Raw genomic sequence first — 26586 nt, 5'->3', positions numbered from 1 at the left:
CATGGTGGTGCATGCCTGTAATCCCAGCGATTAGAAGGCTAAAAACAGAAGGATCATTATAAGTCTGATCTGTGTAGTGAGACCCTGTAGACCCTGTACTTAGTACAATTAAAAAAAATAAATGAAAGGGGCTTTTTTAGAATTATAGTATCCAAGATGGGAGAGTACACATACTGAAGAGCCACAACATCCAGTAGCTGCTCAGTCTGAGAATTTGGAAACCATAGAACAAAAGAGGTTAACGATGTACTGCCAGTCTGAGGGAAGGCCGGGAAGCCCATTTAGTTTTGTTCGTGTGTGTTGAAGGCAAAGGAGCTAGACTCTGATGTTCATGGTGATGACAGAAACAAAAATCCTACCCAGTCAAGCAGAACTGAGCTTTTCAGATTTGGGCAAACTTTCTCTTCCTTCTTTTCATTTGACCCTACCTACAAGCCTGTTGGATGGCGGTGGATCTCCCAGTGTGCCAGCTTTTGTTCCAGTCATTGTTGGATACACCCCATAGGCACAACCAGAGGTGTGCTTTATTGAGTAAAAGCCTGACTCTACTGGCTTTACTGTCACCTAGTAATGAATATGTAGTACTTCAGGCAAGAGCAGTCAGGGACTATCTCTGGTAAGGTCATTTTTAGGCTTCATCTTTGAGGAAATGAGCATGCAGCTCATTTCCTTGGATTGTAGCATGCAAAATACAACAGATAGAAGTTGCAGTAGTCCTGGGACAGTGTGCACTCATCATGAACCGGGAGAGCCAGTGACAGCAGATGGAGGGAGTTAGGAAGACAGTGGTGTAGTTCTGGGGTCATGGGAAGGGTGTTTTTCCTGAATGTTTATTAATTTTATTGGAATATTAACAAAGTATATTTGAAAGGAAGTTCAGTGTGGTATTTCAGTATGTAGTCACAGTGTGCACTCATCCTTAATCCCTCCTTTGCCTCCCTAACTTTGGGAAATTTGGGCAAGTGTGTCATGTCTCACTATCAATAGAAACCCATTGTGCTGGGGACATTGCCATATTTTAGGTTCTGTGGATACAGTGAACAATTCCTAGTATCTTAGAAATTACATTTTACATTCTTTGTGGTTGAGCTTGAATTTTGAAAGGCTTATCGTATTTGCTTTATGGTAGAGAGAGTGGCCATTTCAATGGACAAGAGCTGAAGTGAAGCTGTTGCAAAGTATCAGTAGACTATGACATTGTTACACTAATAGACACATACAGGAAGCAGTCTTGCAAAGAGTATGGAACAGTGCCTTGCACACTATCATAGTATTCCAGAGATTGTTAAGGAGTTGAAAATGAAGATCAAATCAGCAAGCTTTTCTGAAGGATTGCTTGTGGCTCATGAGGGAAAAAGAGAGAAATAAAAACTTATTTTAAGATACTTTACACAACTATAAAATTGGTAGTAGAAAAAGCAAGAATTTGATACTGAATTTGTTAACCTTGAGATTCTTTCAGATATCCATGTAACAAACATTATAGGCAGTTAGATGAATGAACCTGGCTGTCAGCCACAGCAGGGTTTCAAATACCTATCCTAAGCAGTTATATAGAGATGGTATATACAGTGATAGGTTCATGATTCATTAGAGAAGAGATCCAACTCCCAGGGACTCCTACATATAGATGTATGTCATGAAAGAGAACTGGTAGTAACACAAGGACATTGAAGGAGAAAGAATGTTCTCATATGATGACATGTTCTCATATGAAGAATGTTCTCATATATAAGAATATAGAAACAATTGGGGGCTAGGGATACAGCTCAGTGGCATAAGTGTCTGCCTGGCAAGCTCAAGGTCCTGAGTTCAATTCCCAGTTCCGCAAAAAAAAAAATAAATAAAAATAAAAATAAAAAATAAAAAAAATTAGGGTCAGCCAGATAGCTCAGCAGACTAAAGCGCCTACTTGGGCAGAGCTCAATGGCCAGGGTTCGATCCCCAGCATGCCCTGCCAGCCTTATCACTTATAAAGGTGGAACTATTTCTCACGAAAAGGCTATCATGAACTGTAGGTTGGTGATCCTACCAACAAAAGTCTGTGTTTATAACACATGCCTGAAGTTTTTCTTTATGCTTATGTAGTTTTGAGAAATAATAGCTTAGCTCTAATATGACAAACTTGTTGAATCAGCATAGTATATTAAATGAGAGAAACTGATGAAAGAGCAGCTAGTAGTTGTAAGCAGATGGAACTATTGCCATTACCCTGCCATTACTTGAGTATAATTTTCCCTCAGCATCCACAGGGTAATGGTGCTGTCTTTCCTTTCAGTCCTTTGGGGTCCAGGCTATCAGAGGTTTTGCCATCCGTGTTATATAGCTTTTACCGTTTTTCGGCAGGTGAATGACTAAGAGGAGGCGCATGTTGGGGATTGTATGAGAGGCTCTGTGATCCTTGCTCCTACCAACATGATATCCTACTTGATGGAAATTATTTTCATGTGCCCCTGTAGTTAATTTGCTAATATTTTGTTCAGATTTTAGTTCCTATATGCATAAAAGAGATTTATTCCTAATTTTATTTTCTTTTAAATAATTACAAATTTTAGTGTGAGATATACAATACCCTAAGTTACCCTAATAAAAGTATACTTGAAAGTGTTTTCTTTTTTTTATTTGATGGGTTACTTCTTTCTTAAATATGTTTTAAAATTTATCTGAGTTATCTCTGTCAGAAGTACTTGTATGTATATCAGCTTTTTTGTTGTTGATTTCTTTAGTAGGACTCTTCAGATTTTGTAATGACTGTTCAGTGTGGTGCTATGTTTGTTTTATAGTTTTTGAAATTTTCATTTCTGCATTTTTTGAGATTCTTTGATAACTAATAACTGAATCCATATATATATATATATATATACATATATATATATATATTGTTTTCTCTGCTGTACATTTTCCTTTGTTATCTATAGTGATTTTGTATTGGAACTGGTATTTGAAAAACTAGAAGGCCTCTATACAATATTAACACCCTCCAAATAGAGTTCATCCTCTCCAGTTCTAGACAGGGAGAATTGGTTAACTAATCATTTTACTCTAGTATAGTTGAATGAATAATAATAAAAAAAAAATGTAGAGGCTCAGGCTTGTTGAGACAGGTTTCTTTCTCTTGATCCAGGTCAGAAATATACAATACCATGAGGGAAAGCACCACTGCTTGTGTGACAGTATTTTCCCTCTCAGCATAGTTATCCTTTCCCAGTTGTTCTTTCTCTTTAAGTACTCATTGCCTTAGTACTCCCCAGTGCTTTTAAACAGAACTTCTTTTTAAATAACTTTTTTCTTTGTTTTCACCTGCTGTCCTCTGCTGCATTAGTGTGGTACAAACTATTATTTATGGAAGCTATGTTAAGAGTCAGAGTATTTTAACAGCAAAATAGGAACAGATGGATTTAATTCTTTTTTTTTTCCAGGAAAAACATAAACAAGAATTGGAAGACATGAGGAAAATGGGTCATGAAGCACTTGGAATTATTGTGGATGAATATAAGGTAGCAGTTTTTGAGCTTGTTTATTCCCTTAAACCTTGGAAAACTTCAGCAAAGACTGAACATAGAGGCTTAGGTAGTATACAAATTACAAACTGTAGCATATCCTTATTTTAGTAGAGAATTCTGTTCAGCTCATCAGTAAATATTCATTGCACAATGTGTTTAGTAGATTATGTGGTACTACTAGATTTTACTCTTCATTTATAAAAACTTTGAAACTATTTGAGAATAACACCTTAGCAGATTTGAATAGAGAACACAATAGAGTTAGTGGATATATCATCTTTTTTTGTCTCTTCTATGTATGATATAGGAAAAAAATTAAGATGTGATAAAAATCACATTTGTTTTTATATTTATTGTACTAACAAACAAAAGGCAATCTAGAGCTAGGGGTAGGGAAGCTCAGTAGTGGAGATTTTTTGCCTAGCATGCATGAAACATTAGCTGCAATGCCAGGCATCATAAAGAAATAAAAAATAACTGGCAGGCTGCACATGTATGATTAAATTATGATACACAATTCTTATAATGGAAAATACCACAGAGCAGTAACAAAATCAGGATAAACTTATATACTGACAGAAAGTATCTATAGATCACATAGGCTAAATGTAGCAAGAAAGGGTAAATTGTGTATGACCACACATTTTTATATAAATTAAGGTAAATAGCTTGGAGTACATTTCAGTAATGAAGTTATGATTAATGTCAATCAGTGAGATATAAAATTGATATATTTATGATTATTGTAAATAATTAACTACATGCCTACATAAATTTAGTCCTTTATAGCAAATTATAGATTAATTTTAAATTGCTTTTCTCACATTAGATTTCATATTAAATCAATGGTTTTTTGCAAGTAATAGAAAAGAACATTTAAAAAAAAATAAAATCATTTCTCCTCAGAAATAATCACTATTGGAAGTTTGATGTACATTTGTCTAGGTATGATCCCTCCATGTTTGCATAAATATACTGTCCTCAAATCATGTTAGTTTTGAGTTGTTTTTATAAGAAAATCTTATCTTACACAATTTACCCTTTCTTACTATATTTAGCCTATGTGATCTATAGACATTTTCTGTCAGTACATCTGTTTATCCTGATTTTGTTACTGTTCTGTGGTATGCCCCATTATAAGAATTGTGTACCATAATTTAATCATACACGTACAGCCTGCCAGCTATTTTTTTTTCTTTGTGATGCCTGGCATTGCTGCTAATGTTTCATGCATGCTAGGCCAAAAATCTCCACTACTGAGCTTCCCTACCCCTAGCTCTAGATTGCCTTTATAGTATGTTAGTACAATAAATATAAAAACAAATTCTTGTAGATATAGAAAATTTTTATTGAGTTTCATCATAAGACTTGATAGAATTTATAGTGTTATATTAGTTGGTAACTGAATGTCAGAAGTTCCTATAAGAAGTCATTTTGATAAAAGTAGAAAAAAGTGGTGCCTGTGGTTATGATAATGAATCAGCATGTTCCTAGATTATGGAAAATAGTTTATCATAGCATATCCAGCCTGAAGAAGTATTCCAAGGAATATTTTTTAAAAAAGAAAACAAATGTAGGGAACAAATCCTAAAATACCTGAAAGGAGAAGGGAGAAAAGTATAGACATGAATGAATACAGTATACTTTCTTTTACTTTTTGAACTTTCTAAGTTATGCATGAGGTTGAAGCAGAAGTCCTAACACTTTGATGTGGGTGTCTATATGAAAGAACACTTAGGAAAATTATAGTTTAAAAAAGTAATGATAAAGAACATAAAGTGAAGCAGGGATTCTACAGTTTACTTGAATTGATTAAACACTGATGATAATGCTGTGCAGTATTTTATTATGAATTTTCAAAATTTCTCTACTCCCTTTTCCACAATCTTTCGCATGAGAAAACTTAATGCATGGTTAAGCACTTTGAATGGAAGACTCTAAACTATAAAGCTATTTGGAGCCCAGACCATGTTCACATGCATGCATTTCAGAAATGATATTCCATTTAAAGTGTAGTATAAATTGCTTTCTCAATTTATTACTGAGATCATTACTGAGTTTAATCAATCATGTATTTTGATTCTTAATAGGAAAGTGATACTATCTTGATATTTTATGATCTTTATTTTAAAGCTTTGAAGTATAATTAACATGAAATTTGTTTTAAATCTATATTCAGTAGTTTTTCTTACATTCATAAGTTGTGCAGTTTTCATGACAGTTTTAATTTTAGCATATTTTTATGAAAACCTGTGTCTATTAGCAAACATTTTCCAATTTCCTCCATGTACTAGTGATCCCTGCTGTATTTTCTTAAATTTGTGTATTTATTTATTTATTTATTTATTTGGTACAAGATCTTGCTATGCAGCTTGGACTTGTGATCCCCCTGTCTCAGCCTCCTCAGTGCTGGGATTGCAGACATGTGCCACCATGCTCAGTTTTGATGGCTGGCACAGTGCACCCAGGGTTCCAGGGCTGGCACAGCATGTAGTACTGGGGCTTCAACCCACGACCTTATGCTTGCCAAGCAGGTGCTTAGACTGCTGAGCCATCTCCCCATACTGTATTTCTGTAGATCTAGCTCTTCTAGATATTTCCTATAGAATAATATAATTTATAGTATGTTACTGACTTATTTGTGTAAATTTTTCAATGTCATCAGTCTTTAAAGTCTGAGTAGTATGTCACACCTTTTTATTTGTAAAATATTCCATTATATAGATATACTATATTTTATTTGTGCAACAGTTCATAAGCATCTGAATTGCTTCCACTTGTTGCCTGTTAAGAATAATGGTACATGGATATAGCTATATTTCTCCCATGTATATGCATAGGGTTGAAATTCCTGGGACACATGGTTGTTCTATCTTTAATCTGTTTTGGAACTCCTTAATGTTTTCAGCTATACTGTTTTATATTCCTAACACTTGTTTCGGCTTCTCTGTTGCCTTACTGGTATTTACTATTCTATTGGTATTCACTATTTTACATTAAAAAATTAGTGAATTCGCTAAAAGTGTTTGGTTCTTTTTGAGTTAATTGTTGTATATGATGTGAGGTAGGAATATTGCTATTTCTTTTTTTTATTTCTGAATTTTGTAATTTGAGGTTTTTTCCTTGGTCCAGTTAGCTTAAGGGTTTATTTTGTTAGTATTTTAAAGAATTTTTTTTCTTATATTTGTGGTCTCTCTTTCATTAATTTCTACTCCATTCTGTGTTATGCTTACTTTAACTTGCTTTGGGATTATTTTTTTCTTTTTCAGTTAAGATTTTTAAAACAAATATCAATCTGAATAATGTACAATTGCACATACTAGAGATTGGGAAAGGGTAAGGAGAGAATATATAAAGAGGCTGAATTTGTTTAGGGCATGTGACATGCAAAGATTGAAATATACACTGAATTCTTGATATTTGTAATTAATGTATGTTAATACAAAATTTAATTACGAAATATAATTGACTTTAAAATATAATTCGATATTGGGAAATAGAACATGTTCAATTTGGAAGGGGAACTGCAGAGGAGGGAGGAAGAAGGGATGGAAGGGGAAAGGAAACTATAGAAACACAGCTTTTCTAAATAAGGAGGGGAAGAAAGATTGAAGGGAGGGGATAGGAATGGGAGGAAAAAGGAGAATCGAAGTATATCATATACAGAAAGAAATTCCCTATGATAATTGTGATCATTACGTATATAAAAAGTATATCAGTGAAATTAAATTGAAAAAACTCTGAAACTCTGAAAAAAAGATATAATTATCTTATTGATTTTATACTTTTCTTTTAAAATGTCATTTACAGTTATTAATTTTCTTCAAATGGTTTACTTTATTTTCGTTACATTGTTTTCATTTTCATTTATGTGACACATATTGTATATTCTTTATGCTTCTTGTGACTCAGTAGATCTTTAGAAGTGTGTTAATTTCCATAGAGATTTTTAAATTTTCTGGTAGCTGCTACTTTTTGCTTTAATTCCATTGTGGTTAGAGAACTTATTTTGGTGACATCAGATATTTTTAAATTATCGAGACTTGCTTTGCAGCTTAACTTCTGATCTGGACATTTTCCATTGACTTTTTAGAAGAATATGTATTATAGTGTTGGTAAGTTAAGTAGTTGCTTAGTAGATATTTCTGGATTTTTAGTGGTGGTTATATATTTTCTGTGTAGTGTTACTTGGCCAAATTATTTTATTCTGTATTGGAAGTAGCATTTTTAAGTTCCTAAATATTATTGCTGGATGATTTATATTTTCTTTTCAGCTCTTTTAGTTTTACTTTATGTATTTTTTGGTATTTAGCTAGTTAAATGTTTTTAATTCTTATATCTAATTGTTTAATTAGACATTTTTGTTATGTTTTTTAACCTATAAAATGTTTTGTTATGCACTTTACTTTTTCAGTTATTAACTGTTTTGCTGTTTGCATGCATGTTTCTCCATATAAAGTTCATCAAATGTACAAATTATAACTATGTATATGTTGTTTATGTAATAGCTTTTTAAATCTATTAAGAGAAGAAGGGAAAAAACACCCAATGATATGGTCATTTTATTTTTATTTATTTTAATCTGGTCATTTTAAATTGCCATCCTAATGACCTTTACTGAAAGTGTGCTTCTTTTTTCCATGTGGAATTGCCTGTAGTTGCTTGCATGAGTCTAAAGAGCCTTATTTAGTGTTAAAGTATTTTAAGTTATTGTTCTTAACAATGAACCTGTGTGTGGGGGAATATCTTTTCTCACAGCTTTCATTCTTGAAACATAAGTTTATTGTATATAAGTTTTGTTGTGGACAGCCAGTTCCTCATTTGGTTATATTTTAGCAGTTTGAATATCATCTTACTGCCCTCAGTTCTTCATTTTTTCCAGTAAGTAAGCTGTTAATCTTTTTGAGGTTTTTGTATGCTGTAATTTTTACAGTATTCCTAAGCTGTCTCTTTTTGAATTTTTATATTCACTGTGATGTATCTTGGTGTGTGTCTCTTAATTTTCATTGAAGTCATAGGATTTCTTTTACTCATTTTCATAGTCTTCACTTTTTCCTCTTTTCTCATTGTATTATTGTACGTACATCATGTTCTGCTTTGTATGGACTTAATATTTTTCTGTTGCTATGTTCATTTTTTTTCTTTATTCATGTTTCCTCTTTTTGTGATTGTATAGTTTTTTCAGTAGTAGTTAAATTTTGTATATTTTTGGTCATAACTCAGATTCCTTCCTTGAATTTTTTCATTGTTTTAAATTTTACTGTGGCTCCAAATTTCTGTATAGTTCTTTTGTATAATTTATTTTTAATCAATGTGCTATATATTTTGAGAAGTTATCATCATACTTTATTTTTATTCCTTAAGAATTTATTTGGTTGATGGAGTGTTTTTATAATCAGTGCTTTGACACCTTTGGTAAGTCTAACATTTAGGTCCTGTTGTGGACAATTTTCGTTACGTCCTGTTTTCTTTGTGGGGAGGGGGCACACACTTTCCTATTTCTGTGTCTGTTATTACTTTCTGAAGAAAGGATAGTGTTGCTAATTTCTATACTGTGTGGCGACACTTGATGATTAAAATGATTAATTTGACATCTTGGTTTTCTCATGAGATTTTCCCTTTGAAGCCGCAGCTTATCGTTAGGGGAAGGACAGGTACTACATTTGCCAGATGGCTCCCATCATTGCCTATCCAGATGTTGAAGGATAGGATATTACAATTTTTAAATCTGGTAAATCGTCCTGGAATAGGTTTATTCTTTCAGGAAGTTGAGATAAATAGGAACTGACAAATAACTGCACAGGCTAACCTAGCAGTTGTCTCATTTATACAGATATCTACAGAAAAAGAACTCTGCATATTTTTTAATCAGCTGGTCTCACCCCAATCCCTCCTATTTAGCAGAAATTAGGCATGGCAGGGTGAATGGATACTTCCACTGTATGATATAAAACTTCTACTGCATAAAGCAGAGTATAGGATAATGTTAATGTTCATCAGTTACTGAAGCCACCAGGTATAAGTTCTGCTGTACTAGTGTTTGGGGAAGGAAAAGGCCTGTTGCCTAATGAGAGCTTGCTTAAGCTGCTCAATAAGGCTGGACAATGGATGGGTAATCAAAGTTCCCAACTTGAGAACTATTGCCTCATAGTGGTCCTATCAAATCTCTGTACATTTTGTTGAATAAAATTTAGTATAAGCCCTTTACCAACTTCCAGAGACTTTGGTCTTTCTAATTTAACCTACTCAGATGATGTTTGTTTGGGGTAATTTCCTCTAAGTCCTAATGTTACCATTCCAGAACTCTCACCTTCCCCCATTCTTCTGTTACATATATCCTTCCTTTCAAAAGTAATTATTCTTATGGGCCGGGGAGATGGCTCAGTGGAATAAGCGCTTTCCTAGCAAGCACAAGGGTCTGAGTTCAATCCCCGGTTCCGCAAAAAAAAAAAAAAAAAAAAAAGAAAAAAAGTAATTATTCTTAGGCCGATGCAGATTTGAAAATTTTGGCATTCTCTTTACTCTCATTGTGCTGATAAAGAGATGAGAGGTTGTGTATCTTGTCAAATGAATATCTTCGCCCTTGGATGTTTAGATATTCCTTTCCCTAGTAGTTTTTTGTTTTTGATAAGGGACTATATATTATGTGTCAGTAACTTCTGAAAATGTACATTTTATAAATTCCAGGTATGCTTTAGAATTTTCTTGCAGAAAATTACTATGACTTCAAATATTAATTTAAACCTTAATATGGGACTTTCTTAATTTTCATATATACTGAAAAAAATCTGTGTTCCAACTTCTTTTTTTATGCATGTCATGTATTCCTGTTAACAGCTCTGACTGCAGAATAAAAATAGACATTCTTATGGGTTTTGCTTTTCATGAATAATTGAAAATTCTTATTTACTGGCATTATTCCTATATTTAAGAAATTGGCTAACCTCATCAAAGTGGAATTTCTTTTTAGTAGTGACTCACTGTTTACATAACTTAAGTCATGTACCATACTGTAGGAACTGCCCAAGGAAGATCTGTCACCTGATCTTACATTTGAAAAGTTTCAAGATTTAAAGTTGATGTGATATTAGGCTTAATATTCTTATTTTGTCTGTCTTAATGACTATGTACAACAATTTATAGGCCCTCGATTGTGATTACCTAAAGTGTGTTGCGTGCCTACCAGAATTTCTGCTTTGGACTCACTAATTCACTAATGGACTGGATGTTGAAAGTTAGACCTGATTCAGAGCCCCCCTCTTGTGCTTACTGAATTTTAAAAATAAGGCTTATAGTTTCATCATCAGTAAATAAGGGAATAAGCTCTGGAAGCTATTCTGCTCAGAAGTGTTGTGGACATCCAGTGGAAAAAACGTAGTATACAGCTAGTAAGTCCTTAATACATATCAGCTATCACTAGTTATTCTATTTAGTGTATCAGTTGTCTATCATAGCACTTTCAGTGCCTTTTTATTATCCAGTGAGTAGTTGGTTATTAACTTCTCAAAGTCGTACAATGAATTCTTGTTGTAGTCTTTTTAGAAATATTTACCTGAGATAGCTCAGCTCTTCATAAGCTTGAGCTGTGGTTTAAAAGCCTGTATTCCTTTGTTCATTTAGAATATAAATAGCTCACTGCAAAATCATGAAAAAATCAAATTTTATTTCTGTGATGACTTAGAAATTCTGTCATCCTGATAATTGATGACAGTAAGCACAGTAATACCTTAGAAAGCTTTCTATGTAACATGCTGCATCTCAAGTTCTTTTGCACAGAGTAAATTATTTACATTGATTTTAAAAGACATAAATTTAAATACAAAATACTTCTTAGAAAATCAAGTCTATAGGTATAGAGAGAGTCTAGGTGTCTATGTTCCTTTTAAAGTTCTAGAAGTTTTTCTCGAAGGAATTCTGTCAGCTATTGTCTTATGCTTGCATACCAGTTGTTTTCAGCCTTTTTCCTTTCAGCTTGCTGTTGTCATGTTTCCAGATTTTATCAGTATCATTTACTTTATCAAAGTTAGGTTGTATGGGTGCACATATGCTTAAGAATATTTGCATGGACTATATTCCATTGAAATCATTGGGAGCTTCTTTTGTACAATAACCATGAGAGAAACAAATAGAAATCAAATGAATGTAGAATGGGTTGCTCACTATTTTTGAAAGTCAAATAAAAAGTGAGTTTTAGCTGTAAATTAGAAATTAGCAATTTGATGTACATCAAAATGGTTTTAAATGTAATGCCTTTTTTGATGTGAGGAATAAGTGTTCATAATAAGACTTTTTTTTTCTTTTTTGTAGTAGAAGATTGGTTAGTTGTATAGAGTGACTCAGAAAAAGTTACCATGAATATTTGCTAAAATACAATTGTATAACTTAGAGAATAAGATGACTTCTCTGTTTAAAAAGTGTCTGCTTGCACAGATGCTTCAGATGCTTGCTTTTTGTTTTTTCTTTCCAAAAGTGTGTGTGTGTGTGTGTGTGTGTGTGTGTGTATTATATGAAATGTATTCTGTATAAATACTTAAGTCATGTTAAATATTCATTCCCTAAAACAATTTTTCTTTTTGCCTTAAATAACTTTTGGGAAGAATTTTCCAAGGGAAACATTTAAGTTAACTCAGTATGTTAAAATTGAAAGTCAAAATTTTGCTAATATGCTATAACAGTGAGTGGGAAAGAACTCAAGAAATTAAATTCAACATATTGTTTTTATTTTATCTCATTTAGAACTCAGGTCATTAAAATTTTAATTCAACACAAGACATGAACATTTGCTTTGGCTAAAGTTTTTGTTTTGCTACTGTATACAAAATTTTCTTTTTCAGTGCTATGACAGCAACCCCCTACTCTTTTATGTTCTTTTAAAGTGGTATTTTATTTAAGAGATCACTTTGAAAAAAAAATTCTCCTTTTGAAAGTCTTACATACAAAATTTTTATTTCATGCTGTATGAGTAACTTTTTGGTTCTAGGGATTTTATTTTTGGAATTAAAGAATTTAGACAGTTTTCAGGCCATAATAGATAAAGTGTTGAGAATCATTGAATTTTGCCATAGTTGTCAGCTGTGTAAAATGTGGTAGTTAAAAAAAAAAAAAGCCTGACAAAGCAAAAAAAGAAGCTGGGTGTGGTATTATGTGGTTTTATATGATGCTAAGTCAGGAGGTCTCAAGTTCAACTTTGTCATGTAGTGAGACCCAGGGGGGAGGGAGGGAGGGAAGGAGACAGGGGGGCAGGGAGAGAGAGAGGGAGAGGGAGAGAGAAGAGAAGAGAAGCCGAAGAGAGGGGGAAGGGAGGGAGAGAGAGGGAGGAGGGGAGGAGGGAGAGGAGAGAGGGGAGAGAAGAAGAGAAAGAGAGTTTAGGGATTATAGCTCTGTGCAGACACTTTTAATCCCCAATGCATCCCTCACCAAAAAAAGAAATTCTTAATACATTAGTATTCTCTGTTAACTTTTGTTTTGCCAAGATTGTAGCTATTTTGTTCGTTTCCTAAAATGATTAAATGTGCCTTAAGTTCCTTTTCTTTGATTTCTAACAATAATTATTTAAAGGTATATTGTACATTTATTGGCCTATTTGCAGATTGTTAAGCTTAACATTTGATGTGTCATGTTTTGTTCATGTAAAAATTTGTTATTGCCATGAAATGAGAATTTGTTTATGCTCTCTTAGTTCTTTCATGCCCAAACAGGGAACATTTTAAAAACTCATAAATAGCTACATATTTCAGGATCTCTTCATCACAATTACATATAGCAACACATACCCCTTTTTCTTTTGCAATCTTTGTTTCTGACAATTGACTTAAATTGGGATATTGTTGACATATTTTGTCCATTTGGTAAAATAATTAAATGTACCTTAAGTTCCTTTTGTTCAAGTTTGCTTTGAAGTTTAGCTGTAGCATATGTTATGTGCCAATTTAGAGTCTTACATGATTGCTGTATTCCATTTTTGAAAGTATACACTACCTAGTGTTTTATTCAAACTCTTGAATTGTTTTATGCTGTTTAATACAGGAGAGCACATTACATTAAGAAGACCAAATTTTCCCAGGGTGTTGAATTACTTGTGTTATATAAAGGTCTTTTCCAAGGAGAGAGAAACAACTTTGTTTTCTCTTCTTTGGATAGTTGCCCTTAATTAGATACTGCTAAATCTTTGTTCAAGGATGGTGAAAGTTAAAAAAAAATACGTGAGACCTGACTATGTTTGTTTGAATTCCACCAATTTGTTAACCCAAAGGTATGAAAAAATTTATAGTTTCAGTTATTTGATTGAACAAGGATTCTCATAAATACCAACTTTTATCATGTGATTAAATTTTTCCTGGACAACTAAAGATGTTTGCTGTTGCCAATGAAGTTTGGCCTACCAGCATACTAGATACAAGTGATTGGTTTGGAACTCATGATTTGGCTTGTCCTCTCTTATCCTTCCTGGCAGACTTGACTCCAGTGCAGGACTGAGAAAGGTTGTCTAGTTGATAGTAGTTTTTTGTGCCTGTGAGTCTCCTGATTAGGCCAGAGTTTTGCATGCAAAGCTATATTTATGGATTTTCTATCAAGGCCCATTCCAAAACACACTGGAAACCTTACAGAAAACCTTGTTCTTTTATAGGTGTAAGGTTTGCCTTTCTATTGTTATTGCATAATCTGCCTGCTGGTCAAAGTTAGGAAGAAGACTTCACTTGGTCTTAAATACAGTTTTCAGTGAAGTATTTCTTTAAAATGAACTCCAAAAAACAAACTTTAAATGAAGTTTATTCATTTTTTTCATAAAGCATAGGGACATATGTTTCCTCTTAGTAAATTTTCATATAAAATGCACTTTACTTTTTTTTAAATACAGGGTCTCACTATGCAGTTTGGACTCTAGTGATCCTCCTCTTTCAGCCTCCCCAGTGCTGGGATTCCAGGTGTGCACCACCACACCTGTTTCTGGAATGGGGAGTTGTACCGGGTTCTGGAGCAGGCATAGCACGCAGTACTGGGGACTGAACTCAGGACCTTACACTTGGCAGCCAGGCTCTTATGCCACTGAGTTATCTCCCCAGCCCAAAATGCACTTTAAATATTGTAAGTTCCTTTTTTAGATTACTATTTGTGATTGACACAAGACTGAGCATTTTATCATTATAGATCTTTTTTTACCCAGATATTAATTATAGATTTCTTATTTTTATAATAAAACTTTCAGCTACTTGATTACTACGCTCTTTTGAGGTCATTATATCCATAAATAATAGTCTTTATCATTCACTTACTTGAGGTTAGATCTTTTTCATTTTATTTTATTTTTGTATTTTAGGGAAGGGTCTACAGGGTGTTCAGGGTCTCACTACCAGATTGGGCTCCTAGTGATCTGCCTGTTTACAGCCTCCCAAGAGCTGGGATTACAGGCACACTCCACCACGCCCAGTCTCAATTGCTGTCTCAGTGTGCCCCGGGGGTGGGATCAAATCCCTGGCCCCTGTGCCTGCTTGCAGGTGCTTTAATCCACTGAGCTATTTGGCCAGCCCTAGGTTAGATCTTTCCTGTGGGTTTGAAAGTTGATCTGAATTTTCATGTGATTTCAACTTATTCAGAAGGTTTCTAACTCCAGTAATAATGGTGGCAGAGTGATTACCTAGTACTGTCTATAAAGAAAACCTTCCCTTTTTTGGTACCAGCAATCAAACTGAGGACCTTGCTCTTATCAAGCAGGTGCTGTGCCACTGAAATATGTGCCCAGCCCAAGCATACATGTTCATATCTGTTCTAATCAGTGTAATATATAGATTGTGCAGTTCTTAAACCCTTTTTCTAAACTGAATCACAGATTTTAGTCTGTGTATATTTAGTTACTTTGAATTTTACTTAACTTATTTAGACTTTCAAGAAAAACATTAGTTTTTATTACAAATTTGTTTATTTACTGGCCAATAATCCAGTTAGTGGAAGGCCATACACTGTATCTATCAACAGAAAATAAAAGATAAGTTAACATTCTCTTTACTCAGTAACTTTTCTTTTTCTAATGAGGCCATGCATGTGTAAATATTTTTAAAGATGATGAGCATTGAGAATGTTTTTAAATTTTCTACCTGTTTGAAGAGGTATAAATAGTGGTGGTCTTAGTTAATTCTTGTTGCTGGGACAGACTACCCAACACCCACAAGTTAAAGGAGGAAAGGTTTATTTAGCTCATAGTTTGTTGAAGTTTCAGACCATAGTCTGTTTGCTCCAACACAGGGCCGATGGCAGTGGGGCATCACAGAGGAGGTCAGGACAAGCAGGAAGCAGTGAACCTTTTAGGGTTTTTTCTCCTTTTTTTCCCCCCAACTTATTCCACCCAGGCTATAGGTATATTGTAGTTGCTATCCCTTCCCTCCCAAGATGGGGATTGTATCTTCAGTAAGTCCATCATCCACACTCCACTGTGCTAGCCAATCAGTGGGCTGATTCAGTATCTCACACCCATGATTCAGTCACCTCCCCTTGGAGCGCATGAAGCTTTGGGGAGACATCTAGAGAGAAGCTGTAACAATGGTTTAATTTATTCTTTATTCTAAACTGTGAAACACAGATGCTGTGAAAGGAAAGCAGAGATATAACAGTCATAACATTTGGGATTCTAATTAGTGTATAAAAGTTGGAAAATAAAGCTTTGGTTTTGATTTTAATCTCTACATTCTGAGTAATCAGATCTCTATGTTCTTAATATGTGAGAATATTAATTTTTAGCAAGAGTAAATTATTAAGGAATATAAGGTACAATACCTATTAAATGCATTTTTAAAATATGGTAGCATACACATGCCATACAAAATTCAAATGATATGAAAATGTATATGGTATAAATTTTCCTCTTATCATTCTGAGTGTCAGTCTCCTCTTCTCCATAGGATCTGTTTTGGTACAGGTCATGTAATGTGCTTAGAATTGCCATGTCCTCATTTATAGTAAACTGATAAGTTTGTTTCTAGCCATGAGAAAGGAATTCTGTTTGAAGAATAATCCACTTGAGTTTGTTCATTTTTTTTTTCCGGTACTGGGGATTAAACTCAGGACCTTGCACTTGCCAGGCAGGTGCTTGTTCTTCTGAGCTATCTCCTCAGCCCTCCATTTGAATTTGATTTAGTCTATTTTAGATAGAGCACCTATTTTACTATTTCAACAAGAAATTCACATAACCATTGAAAATAATTTTTGGTAGTTTGTCCAATCTGGGGTAGTATTAAACCAGCAATCTCATTTCATACCATTTTATAATAGTGTTTGATAGATGTGCCTTTACTGTGTCTTCCTTCTTCTTTTGTCAAACTGAATATATAAGAAGCTTGGCCCTAAGGGCACCCAGGCACCTGCTTCAGTTGTGGTAATGGATCTCCTGTGACTCTTTGGTGTCCAAATCAATGGACTTGAATTATTTAGATATCACTCGTAAGATAGTCATGTCTATACTAAACAGACAGTAACTTTTATCTGGAAGAGAATCTAGTAGAAGTATGTTAGAATTTTATCATCCAAGGGCACAAACTTTTTGTCAATGAGAATAAATGAAAACATAAATGCAAATGTAGTCTTTGTTAGTTTTTCATAAAATTTACTTGAGTCATACCTCTGTCTCCTAATACTTTCGGCTTTCCATTGTTAGCAAAAATTTGTTGCTACAGTTTGACACCTGTATGTGACAAATGGATTTATAGTAATGTGAAGAAAATTACTTATTTTAATGGTCTTTAAAAAAATTAAATAGATTTTTATTTAGTATTGGGATTTTCACACATGATCTAGATTTCATATTATTCCTTAATCACTCATTTCTAGTATTGAAAGTCAACATTTTTCTTTATAAGGTAAAATGTTATAGGTCTCATTGTAAGTACTATAAATGTTTACTGTGATACATGCATTACCTGTGTCTCAATTTTAGCCATATTAATCAGTTTTGGACATCAATCAACAATGCCCACTCTAATTACTTTATTTAATGATCTTAATCTAGTAACTGAAAGAATTATCATGATCTCATCTTGAATTCACCAAGCATGAATTTCATGTATCATAAAAATGAGGGATCCTGGGCTGGCAAGATGGCTCAGCAGACTAAGTGCCTGCTTTGGCAAGTTCAGTGACAAGGGTTTGATCCCCAGTCCTGCATGCTGCCCCGGTCCTGACCCCAGAATGCCGTGAGCTTGTGACGGAGTCTGGGCATGGTGACATAGGCCTATAATCCCAGGGCTAGGGAGGCTGAAAATAGAATCACTTAAGAGTCCAAGCTGTGTAGCGAGACTGTACCAAATAAATAAAAGATATATAACAGGTCACTCAAAGCTTGATACTTTCCTCTGACAAAATAATATACCACTTTGGAAAGTTTATATGTGCTTAATATCTAAGCTAAAGATTTCTAACATTAACCTTAGTATCTTCCTTTTTTGTTCTCTGAGGCTTTAGTCTAAGATAAAAAGCATAGGCCTTTACAGTATAATAATCTGACATTTGTTTAATGCTGCAAAAGATTGTGAAGTGGGTATGCTAGACAGAATTCTCTTTTCCACTTTTTTTCCCCCTCTTAAACTGAAACTGTAGCTCTGATTCAAGTCACAAGGAACAGTACTGTGGCATCTGAAGGAGAGGCCAGACCATGTGGCAGCTTTTCAGAAGGTTGAAATATCTGGAACCCAGACCCACAATGTTTCTGTGCTGTACTTAATTTTAGAAACTTCTTAATTTTAATGTGTTGTCCATGGCACAAAAGAAATTTTCACTGGGAGCTTTTTGCGGTGTTTGAGGTAATGAGGTAACGACGCTTCTGTTACTAGAATCCCTTAACAACAAGGCCAGCAGGAATGATTCCCTGTATCCTGAAGATTTTCTTTGGCCTTCACTGTCTCAAAGCACTTTATAGCATGGCAAGGCAATACAGAATTTCCATGATTAGATCTGCATCCATAAATTAACATTTTTCTTTTTAATTGTAGAGTAACACTCAGATACATAGAAAAACCTTAGGATCACTGCAACTCCAAATGCTTGAGATGTGCAAAATGATAGATTTTCAGCAGCCTCTGCATGACCTTGCTGTTTCTCTTTCTTTCTTAAATCAAAGTATAATGGAGAAGATTGTTGCTTAAGTCAATTTTCCAAAAATTTAGGTAATGCTTTCTTTCCTGGTTTCTAAAAGAAACATGACGAAATCTATTGCCATTACTCCTCAGTGTTCACTCCTAGGAAACATGCACACACATTCTCCCCAGGGCTGTGTCCGTGGCTGTGGAGACGCCGTGCTGGGAAATCAAAGGCCAAAAACTTGGATTTGAATTGGGAGGTGGAATCGAGTAAATGAAAGCTTTAAATGCAGATTGAACTTGTTTCACAGAAATATATCACCTAATTTCTATTTTCTGAGATGCCTATTTTCCCTCAAATGCAACTGCATCTGCACCATAACTAGAGTATTGACTTACTCAGGAAAGATTTTAAAAATGTTTATATAAATGTATGTGTGAATGTATGAAATCAGCCTATCACTTTTTTTTTAACCTCTGAAGTGTTTCAAGTTAGCAAAGTATAGCTTTTATTCACCAAGAACCATGGAAGATTAAGACAAGTTGGTTAAGAGCAACATTCAGAGCCAAATCTAATCGCCAACATTTAGACAGTGTCTATTCATTTTCATAGTCTGGAGTGCTAAGCTGTGGTGGATTGACAACTGGAAGTCAACTTATAATACCCAGCCAGCTAAACTGAACCAGACTAGTGCTGGGTTGGGAGACCAATCTCACGATTGTTGCCAGCAGCATAAGAGGCAGAGCTGGAGATGAAAACGTTGTTAGGGAGCTGTTGGTTTTCTTGGCGAAGCTTGTGATGTGGGTTCCATGATGAACTCTGCTCTTCTCCATGGTTGAAAGAGATTGAAGCCTCATGGACACTGAAAATGGCTACAGTTCACTTTGGGGAAGCTCTGGTCCCCACTTTGAGCATCGATTCCTGGCTCTGGAGGGGAAAATGGTACACAGCTCAGTCTCCTGGAGAAGCTTGTTGTGTTGCCTTTCCTGATGAGAACTCAGCTTTCCTCATCTTTGGAGGAGCTTGGGACCTCACTGTTGCTGAGGATGGCTGTGGTACTTCTTGGGGATGTTCTGTTCTTACCTTGAGTGTCACTTCCTGGCTCTATCTAGTACCAATCCTTCAGCTTGATAGCACAGATCCTTCATTCTGTTGCCATAGATGTTCTGGCTTCTATCACTGACCTTTAGGCCTTCCCAGCACTGATCCATGAAACACACCTGCATAAGACACTGTTATGGTCTCTTAAGTGTTCAGCTGGACGCAAGCAGGACATTACAGTGGAATTCAGGCCCTCAGCTGGAGTCTTGAGTCTTTAGTGTATGGAGAGATTTCCTACACTCTTGGTATATGTTTCTTTGGGTGATTCACTTTAAAATAATCTTAAAAATATGTGAGCTATATTGTATTGTTCTCCTTGCAAAGTCCCGAACTATGACATGGGATATTCATGATAAATTGGAGAATGAAAGTATTGTTAGAAGACCTGTAGATGTGTGGATAGAGTGTCCAGAGGAAGTTTCAGTTAATATTACTTCAGGAAAACCTTTTGACTGCACTTTGAAAAAAATTATTTTTATTTTCTATATAGTATGTAGCATTGATAAATGATTTTCCTTGACCTACTTTTCTGTTCTTCTCCTTTCCTGTTTCATGCTAATTTTTCTAAGGAAGTTTTGCCCATACTATAGACAAGAAAAACAATCATAAATATAAAAGTTTTAATAATTTCTCTATGAATAGACCTATGGTTAGGGTTGGGCATGCCATCATAAATTGATTTATTTAGTTTATAATTTTGTTGAATTTCTTATGTGTAAATTGCTGCTATAGATACTTTGAATATGCAATATCAGTGACTTTAGTGAAGATGTCTGTTCTCTGTACCTTGCATTCTGTTTTGTCTTTAGCTTCTAGTTTGCAGCATTATAACATTAAAATTTTCTATTGGTAAAGTTTAATTTAATGGATTGATCAATAAATTTTGTTACTTTCCAAAGCAATTGAATTACTTTTCTTATAGTTGGATTCATAATGTTCTTTTAGGATTCTGTAGTAAATCTTGTACTGATGGGAGATACTTCAGAGAATCAACAACTGGTATCTCTTTTTATTAAACTTTTGCATATCAGAACAAATTATCAACAGAGTAAAAAGAACCCACACAGTAAGTAAAAATTTTATCCAATTGTCCCTCAGAAGAAAGATTTGTGCTTAGAACTAAAAGAATTGAAAATATCAGACCCTTCCCAATTCAAAGACCTAAACCAAAAATGGGCATCTGAGAGGAATATGTACCTCTCAGATGAAGAAATATAAATGGCAAATAAGAATGTGAAAAATAATCAACATCATTATTGGAGAGATGCAAATTAAAACAGTGAGTTTCCATCTCATTCTAGAAATAATGGCTATTATCAAGAAATTAACCAATAACAAATGATGGAGGAGCTGTAGGAAAAAAAATGATTTCATACTGTTTGTGAGAGTATATGCTGGTATAATCACTGTGGAAATCAGTATGTCGATTCCTCAAAAAAAAAAAAAAATGAGGACTGGAGCCTCCATTTAATTCAACTATTCCCATTCTAGGTATTTTCCCAGAAGAATCAAATACATCGAGGGGCAGAGGAGATGGCTTAGTAGAATAAGCGCTTCCCTGGCAAGTGCAGAGGCCTGAGTTCAATCCCTGGTTCCATGAAAAAAATAAATAGATAAATAAAATAAAAACATCATACCACAGCAATATATGTGCAGCCATGTCTATAGCAGCACAATTTATAACAGCTAAATCTTGGGAAGAACCTAAATGCTCATCTGCTGAGGAATGGATTTTAAAAAAGTGCTATTTTTATATAATGGAGTACTGCTTAGCTATAAACAAGGATGAACTTGAGGCTTTTATAGCTAAATGAATGCAACTAGAAACCATTCTTTTTTTTTTAATTTTATTTATTTGTGTGTGTGTGTGTGTGTGTGTGTGTGTGTGTGTGGCCAGCTCAGCCCACCAGGGGGCAGGGCTGGCTGGCATGTGGTGCTGGGTGATTGAACTGCGGTCCCTTTGCTTTTGTTAAGCTTGTTCTAAGTAGGTGCTTTAGACCACTGAGCCATCTCACCAGCCCTAGAAACCATTCTTATAAGTGAAGTAAATCAAACTTGCAAGTATAAATATCTTGTCTCCCTAGAGTGAGAAACTAAAAGAGCAAATAAGATTTAAAATATATGCAGTAGATAATGAGAAAAGGAAAGAAACTGCTCAAAAGCAAAGAATAACTGGAATGGAGGAAAGGAGAAAAGAATGGGCAAAGGAAATACATATATGTAAAGATAGTTATGCCACTAGTTTCTATTAGCTTATTGAAAAGAAAGTTTTTAGACTTATATTGTTTGACCAAATTTTTTAAAACATATTTTAGTAGAGTCTACAGAGTCTCACTACACAGGTTGGACTTGTAGTGATCCTCCTGTTTTCAGCCTACCAAGCGCTGGGATTACAGGTGCATGCCACCATGCCCAGTCTCAATCTGTCTCAGCATGCCTGGGAGCAGGGTCGGCACAGCAGGTCTGGGATCAAACCCCGGCCCCTGCACTCTGCCTAAGCAGGTGCTGTAATCCACTGAGCTGTCTGCCTGGCCTGTTTTTATCAATTTTTCACGCCTATATCTTGTAGTCTGAACAACTACTTTGATGATAACAATACGCAATGTATTAGCTATTGTTACTATCCTACCTTGTTTTGAAATTTTGTATAATGGGTTTTTTTTCCACCTTAGAAAATTACAGACTAAGGCAGTCCCTTGTATTTCGATTAAATTTCAGGCAAAGTTTTATTTTCCTTTACAGATTTACTAGTAATTCTGTAGTGTCTTCATTGTCCGTAGCGTCTTTGTTGTGACTCCAGCATTACCAGTGCTACAGTTGTTCCATTGCAAAAGAGTTAATCACCTAAAAATCTGAAGGTTACCTTTTGGTTAAAAGTATTTGTCTGTTTGTTTGCTTGTTTTTAAACTGTATATCTATTTAGTATCTTAATGCATGTTGTTTCCAACTGAAGAAAGATATTTTCAAAACAGATTGAGAGATTTGGTTTATTTTTCTTGGTGAATGTGTAAATGATCTGTTTTCTGTAAGACATGTCTGTTTCAGCTTACTGTTCTGAATGTGAGTAGTTTAGAAAGAGTATTTGCTAGAGACTTCATATATATTTAGTTGAATGCATATTTTAGAATGATTTAGGATTTGTTTGTTTCTTTTTGTTTTTTTTTAATTTTTTTTAACATTTATTTAGTGTGTGTGTGTTTGTGTGTGTGTGGCCAGCTCAGCCCACCAGGGGGCGGGGCTGGCTGGCATGTGGTGCTGGGGGATCGAACTGCGGTCCCTGTGCTTTGCCAAGCCTGTTCCAAGTAGGTGCTTTAGACCACTGAGCCATCTCTCCAGCCCCTGATTTAGGATTTGTAATGCCTCCTAAGACCATGGTAGTATAGCATAAATAAAACTTAAAAGAGAAAAAGAAAAATGATTGTAATAATCTGAAGATCTTCAATGAGGAAATGAGTGTGTTGGATATCTTCAGATGCTGATTTGACTTTCTTTAGAGCAGAGATATCTTCTTTATGTTTAACTTACTTCCATCACTTATACAGCCCAATTAAGTTTATCCACCTTTTCACATTAAGGCATGAACTTCCTTTAGGGGGGTCAGTTACTTTATGCTTCAAGTTGCTCAGAGTTTCCATCTGCTTTTACTTGACTTGTGGTCTTGAAGATCACGCTTGGCCCATGGGATATTATAGTGTGCCGAGAGGATGTGGAGTTTTGTCAGCCAGTGAAATATGTCTGGCTTTTTTTTTTCTTTCTTTTCTTTTTTATTTATTTATTTTTTTCAGAAGCTTTCATTTGCTGCTCGTCCTGTGTGGTCTTTACTGAACTGAATTTATATTTAGCAGAACTGCTCTCTTCATCATATTCTATGACTTGGTCTTTTTAAAAGAGAAGGTGTGTAAAAGGAATATCTGAGCCAAAAAGTCTGGATTATTTGGCAGTAGGGAACGATAAAACTGAAAGCTCAAAGTAGTGAGATATATATGGCTTTACTGTTTACAAATGTATATTCTGTGCTGCAGAAGGTGTTGTATTTCCAGTATGTACAAGTATAAAAAACTCTCATGCCCTCTCTAGGCTCCAAGTTTTGTCTGTGGGCCATAGAATTTTCTTGTTTGTTTTTTAGGCATTACTACAGTCTTCAGTCAAGCAACAAGTAGAAGCTATTGAAAAACAGTACATCTCTGCAATTGAGAAACAAGCACACAAGTGTGAAGAGCTGCTAAATGCTCAGGTAATAAAAGTGTACATCCATTTTGTGTTTATATTTTTATTCTGACTCCTCTCCCCTGAGAGCTGTGCAGCTGTTTATTTGGCCTCATGCCATTTGCTTTTCTTCATGCATTTTAGAGAAAAAAGATATGCTTATTTAAGCTTCAGGCTTGAGAACTTTATCATAGACCACAAATAGTAGTGAAGTTCTTAAATAAGTAGGTTTTTCCCCGTTAATAATTTTTCTTTTAATTTCTGAGTTTTAATAATATTTACCTAAATAACTTTCAATGACCTAAGGTTTATAATTAATATTTGATAACATATTAAATTTATTTTAAAAATATATCAAAATTTCAAATGATACATAACAAATAACATAGCATTTATGCTTGAGTTACTTTTTGTTTCACACAGACGTTAGTGTCTATTTGAATTTTTCCTTCTATTTCAATAATGTATTAAATGGTTTAAATGATTAACTGTCTTATTTGCAAAGGACTTATGGATGTGTCATAGTAAGTTCTTTGCAACACTTTTCAGTGATGGAAAACTTGAATGGTGAAAACACAATCAACTTTATTTAAATGGCATGTTATAGACGATGGTGAGAAAATTAACTACAATTTAGTAAACAAAATCAAGTGTTCAATTTAATTGAAGATTTATAAATGTGCTACTTCATCCTCAAGATGATCAGTTCTATTAAATATTTTTCAGTGTTCTATTATCAAAGTGTTTGGAAGAAATTTTATAAGTATGATGTAACAATTTTGTTCTTTTGGATGATAAATAATAACCAGGCTGTAAAAGTGTGAACATAAATCACAGAATTAAAATTATCTACCTTTAAAATAGTATAAGACATATATTACTAAAATGGGGTGGGTTATACCCACTGTCTTCAAACAGCAAAAATTTAAATTTTATTAATGCTCTGTATACATTGAGTGTTGTCTTGGCGTTCTATTTCGTGGTCTTATCCTCAGAGTGTATTTTCTATGTGGACTATGTTATCTGTTATCCTTAAAAGATAAGAGTAATTCCTGTTGCATTTTCCATGAGCAGCTAAGTACTCTGGCTTGGGATTGACATTTGCAATTCCAATTTGTATCGACAGGTCCCACTTCATCATAGTAGGACCAGGTAGTAAGAGCTTCTGGAACCTGAAGGAAGAGAGCCAAAAGTATTTGGTGAACAGCACTAATATAGCACATATGCAGTCTCTATTTCACAGGCGGATTTCCATATCCTATCATTATAGGAGAAAATCTGAAACTTCTATCTTGTAATGACTTCAAACTCAAAAGTCCAGGACCTCTGTTGGATAGGAGAGGTCCGACTTACATAGTTTCTGCATTATCAGGTCCAGCTATATGGTCCCTTTTGACCGGAAGAGCTAGAAGCCATATTGCCTACATCCAAAGTATCTAATAAAACAATAGTGAAGCAAAACTTGTATACTTACTGTAACACTCCCAATGGAAAAGGTAAGGAATTAAAGAGTCATAGGTAATCCTTAATGTAACAATTGTAATAAAAGTGTTTGTCCTGGAGGTGGAGGTAAGGAACGCGTTGTGATTGATCATGATTCCCTTTTCAGGAGTTTGGGACAAAGTCGCTATTACATTGCTCCTTGTTGTAAGTTCTTCATTTTTCAGTCACTTTGTTTGTAACATTTACTGTGGATATGGACAATAAGATTTCAGCCTGATTCTTGCTATAGAAAATTAAGGGTTCAAGGGCCATTTTTGGTAGCACTTATGGGAAATGGTTCCTGTGGTGTTTTATCTATTTTATTATAGTCAGCTCTGTTAACTTAAAGCATATCCATAGTTTTAGAGAACTGCTTTCTAAATTATATATATATATATATATATATAATTATATATATGCCTCATGTTTGTGTGTATCTTTAATTGTAGGGTGTGTGTTTATGTGTGTGTGTGTTTTGATGGTTACCATCTTTTCACATGTTTGTCATTTATATATTTTACTTTATTTTTCTTCCTTAGTTTATTAGTAAGATGGGTTATATCAATTGATTTTGAGATACTGAACCACACTTGTATGTATGCAATAGATGCCATATTGCCATGGGGATAAAATTTTTGTTTTGCATTGTTGGATACAATTTGTTAAGGTTTTGCTGAGGATTTATACATCTCTGTTCATGAGGCAATTAATCTATAGATTCTTTTCCCATTAACATGTTTATCTGGTCTTGATAGTAAGATAACTACTATTACAATTGTTACATTAAGGATCACCTATGACTTTTTAATTCCTTACCTTTTCTATTGGAAGTGTTTACAGTAAGTATACAAGCTTTGCTTCACTACTGTTTTATTAGATACTTGGGATATAGGCAATATACTTTAGCTTCTAGCAATTATCTTGCTATCAAGACAAGATAAAGATGTTATCATCTGCTATTTTAAAACAAGTTGAGAAGTGTTCTTTCTGCTTCTGTTTTCTGCAAGACTTTGTGAAGAATTGGTATAATTATTTTATTAAATATTAGCATTTCCAGTGAAAGCAGTTGGCCTTTTTGCTTTCCAGTCTGGCACAGCTCCTTGCTGTGTTAGGTGCTACCTTGAAAGACTGTATCTTACTTTTGCAGGGTTTTTACATTGGTATGTTTCCTGAGAATAAACATGCTGTATCTTTCCTTTAAATTTTAATGCATTTTATTTATTTTTGTTAT

General features: G+C 34.4%; 1 protein-coding gene across 1 annotated transcript in view; it reads left to right on the top strand.

The window, feature by feature from the left end:
- The window catches only part of Ccdc91 (coiled-coil domain containing 91), a 327571-nt gene that overhangs the window by 240750 nt on the left and 60235 nt on the right, over positions 1 to 26586 (top strand). The window contains exons 7-8 of the mRNA XM_023714223.1: positions 3420 to 3497; positions 23794 to 23901. Of these exons, the coding sequence (XP_023569991.1) occupies positions 3420 to 3497; positions 23794 to 23901 (186 nt within the window). The remainder of the gene's footprint in view (positions 1 to 3419; positions 3498 to 23793; positions 23902 to 26586) is intronic.

The sequence above is a fragment of the Octodon degus genome, unplaced genomic scaffold, assembly GCF_000260255.1.
Source record: "Octodon degus isolate 3935 unplaced genomic scaffold, OctDeg1.0 scaffold00034, whole genome shotgun sequence".
NCBI lineage: Eukaryota > Metazoa > Chordata > Mammalia > Rodentia > Octodontidae > Octodon > Octodon degus.
Note: the sequence above shows the minus strand (reverse complement) of the source record. Positions and strands in the feature narration are given on the sequence as shown.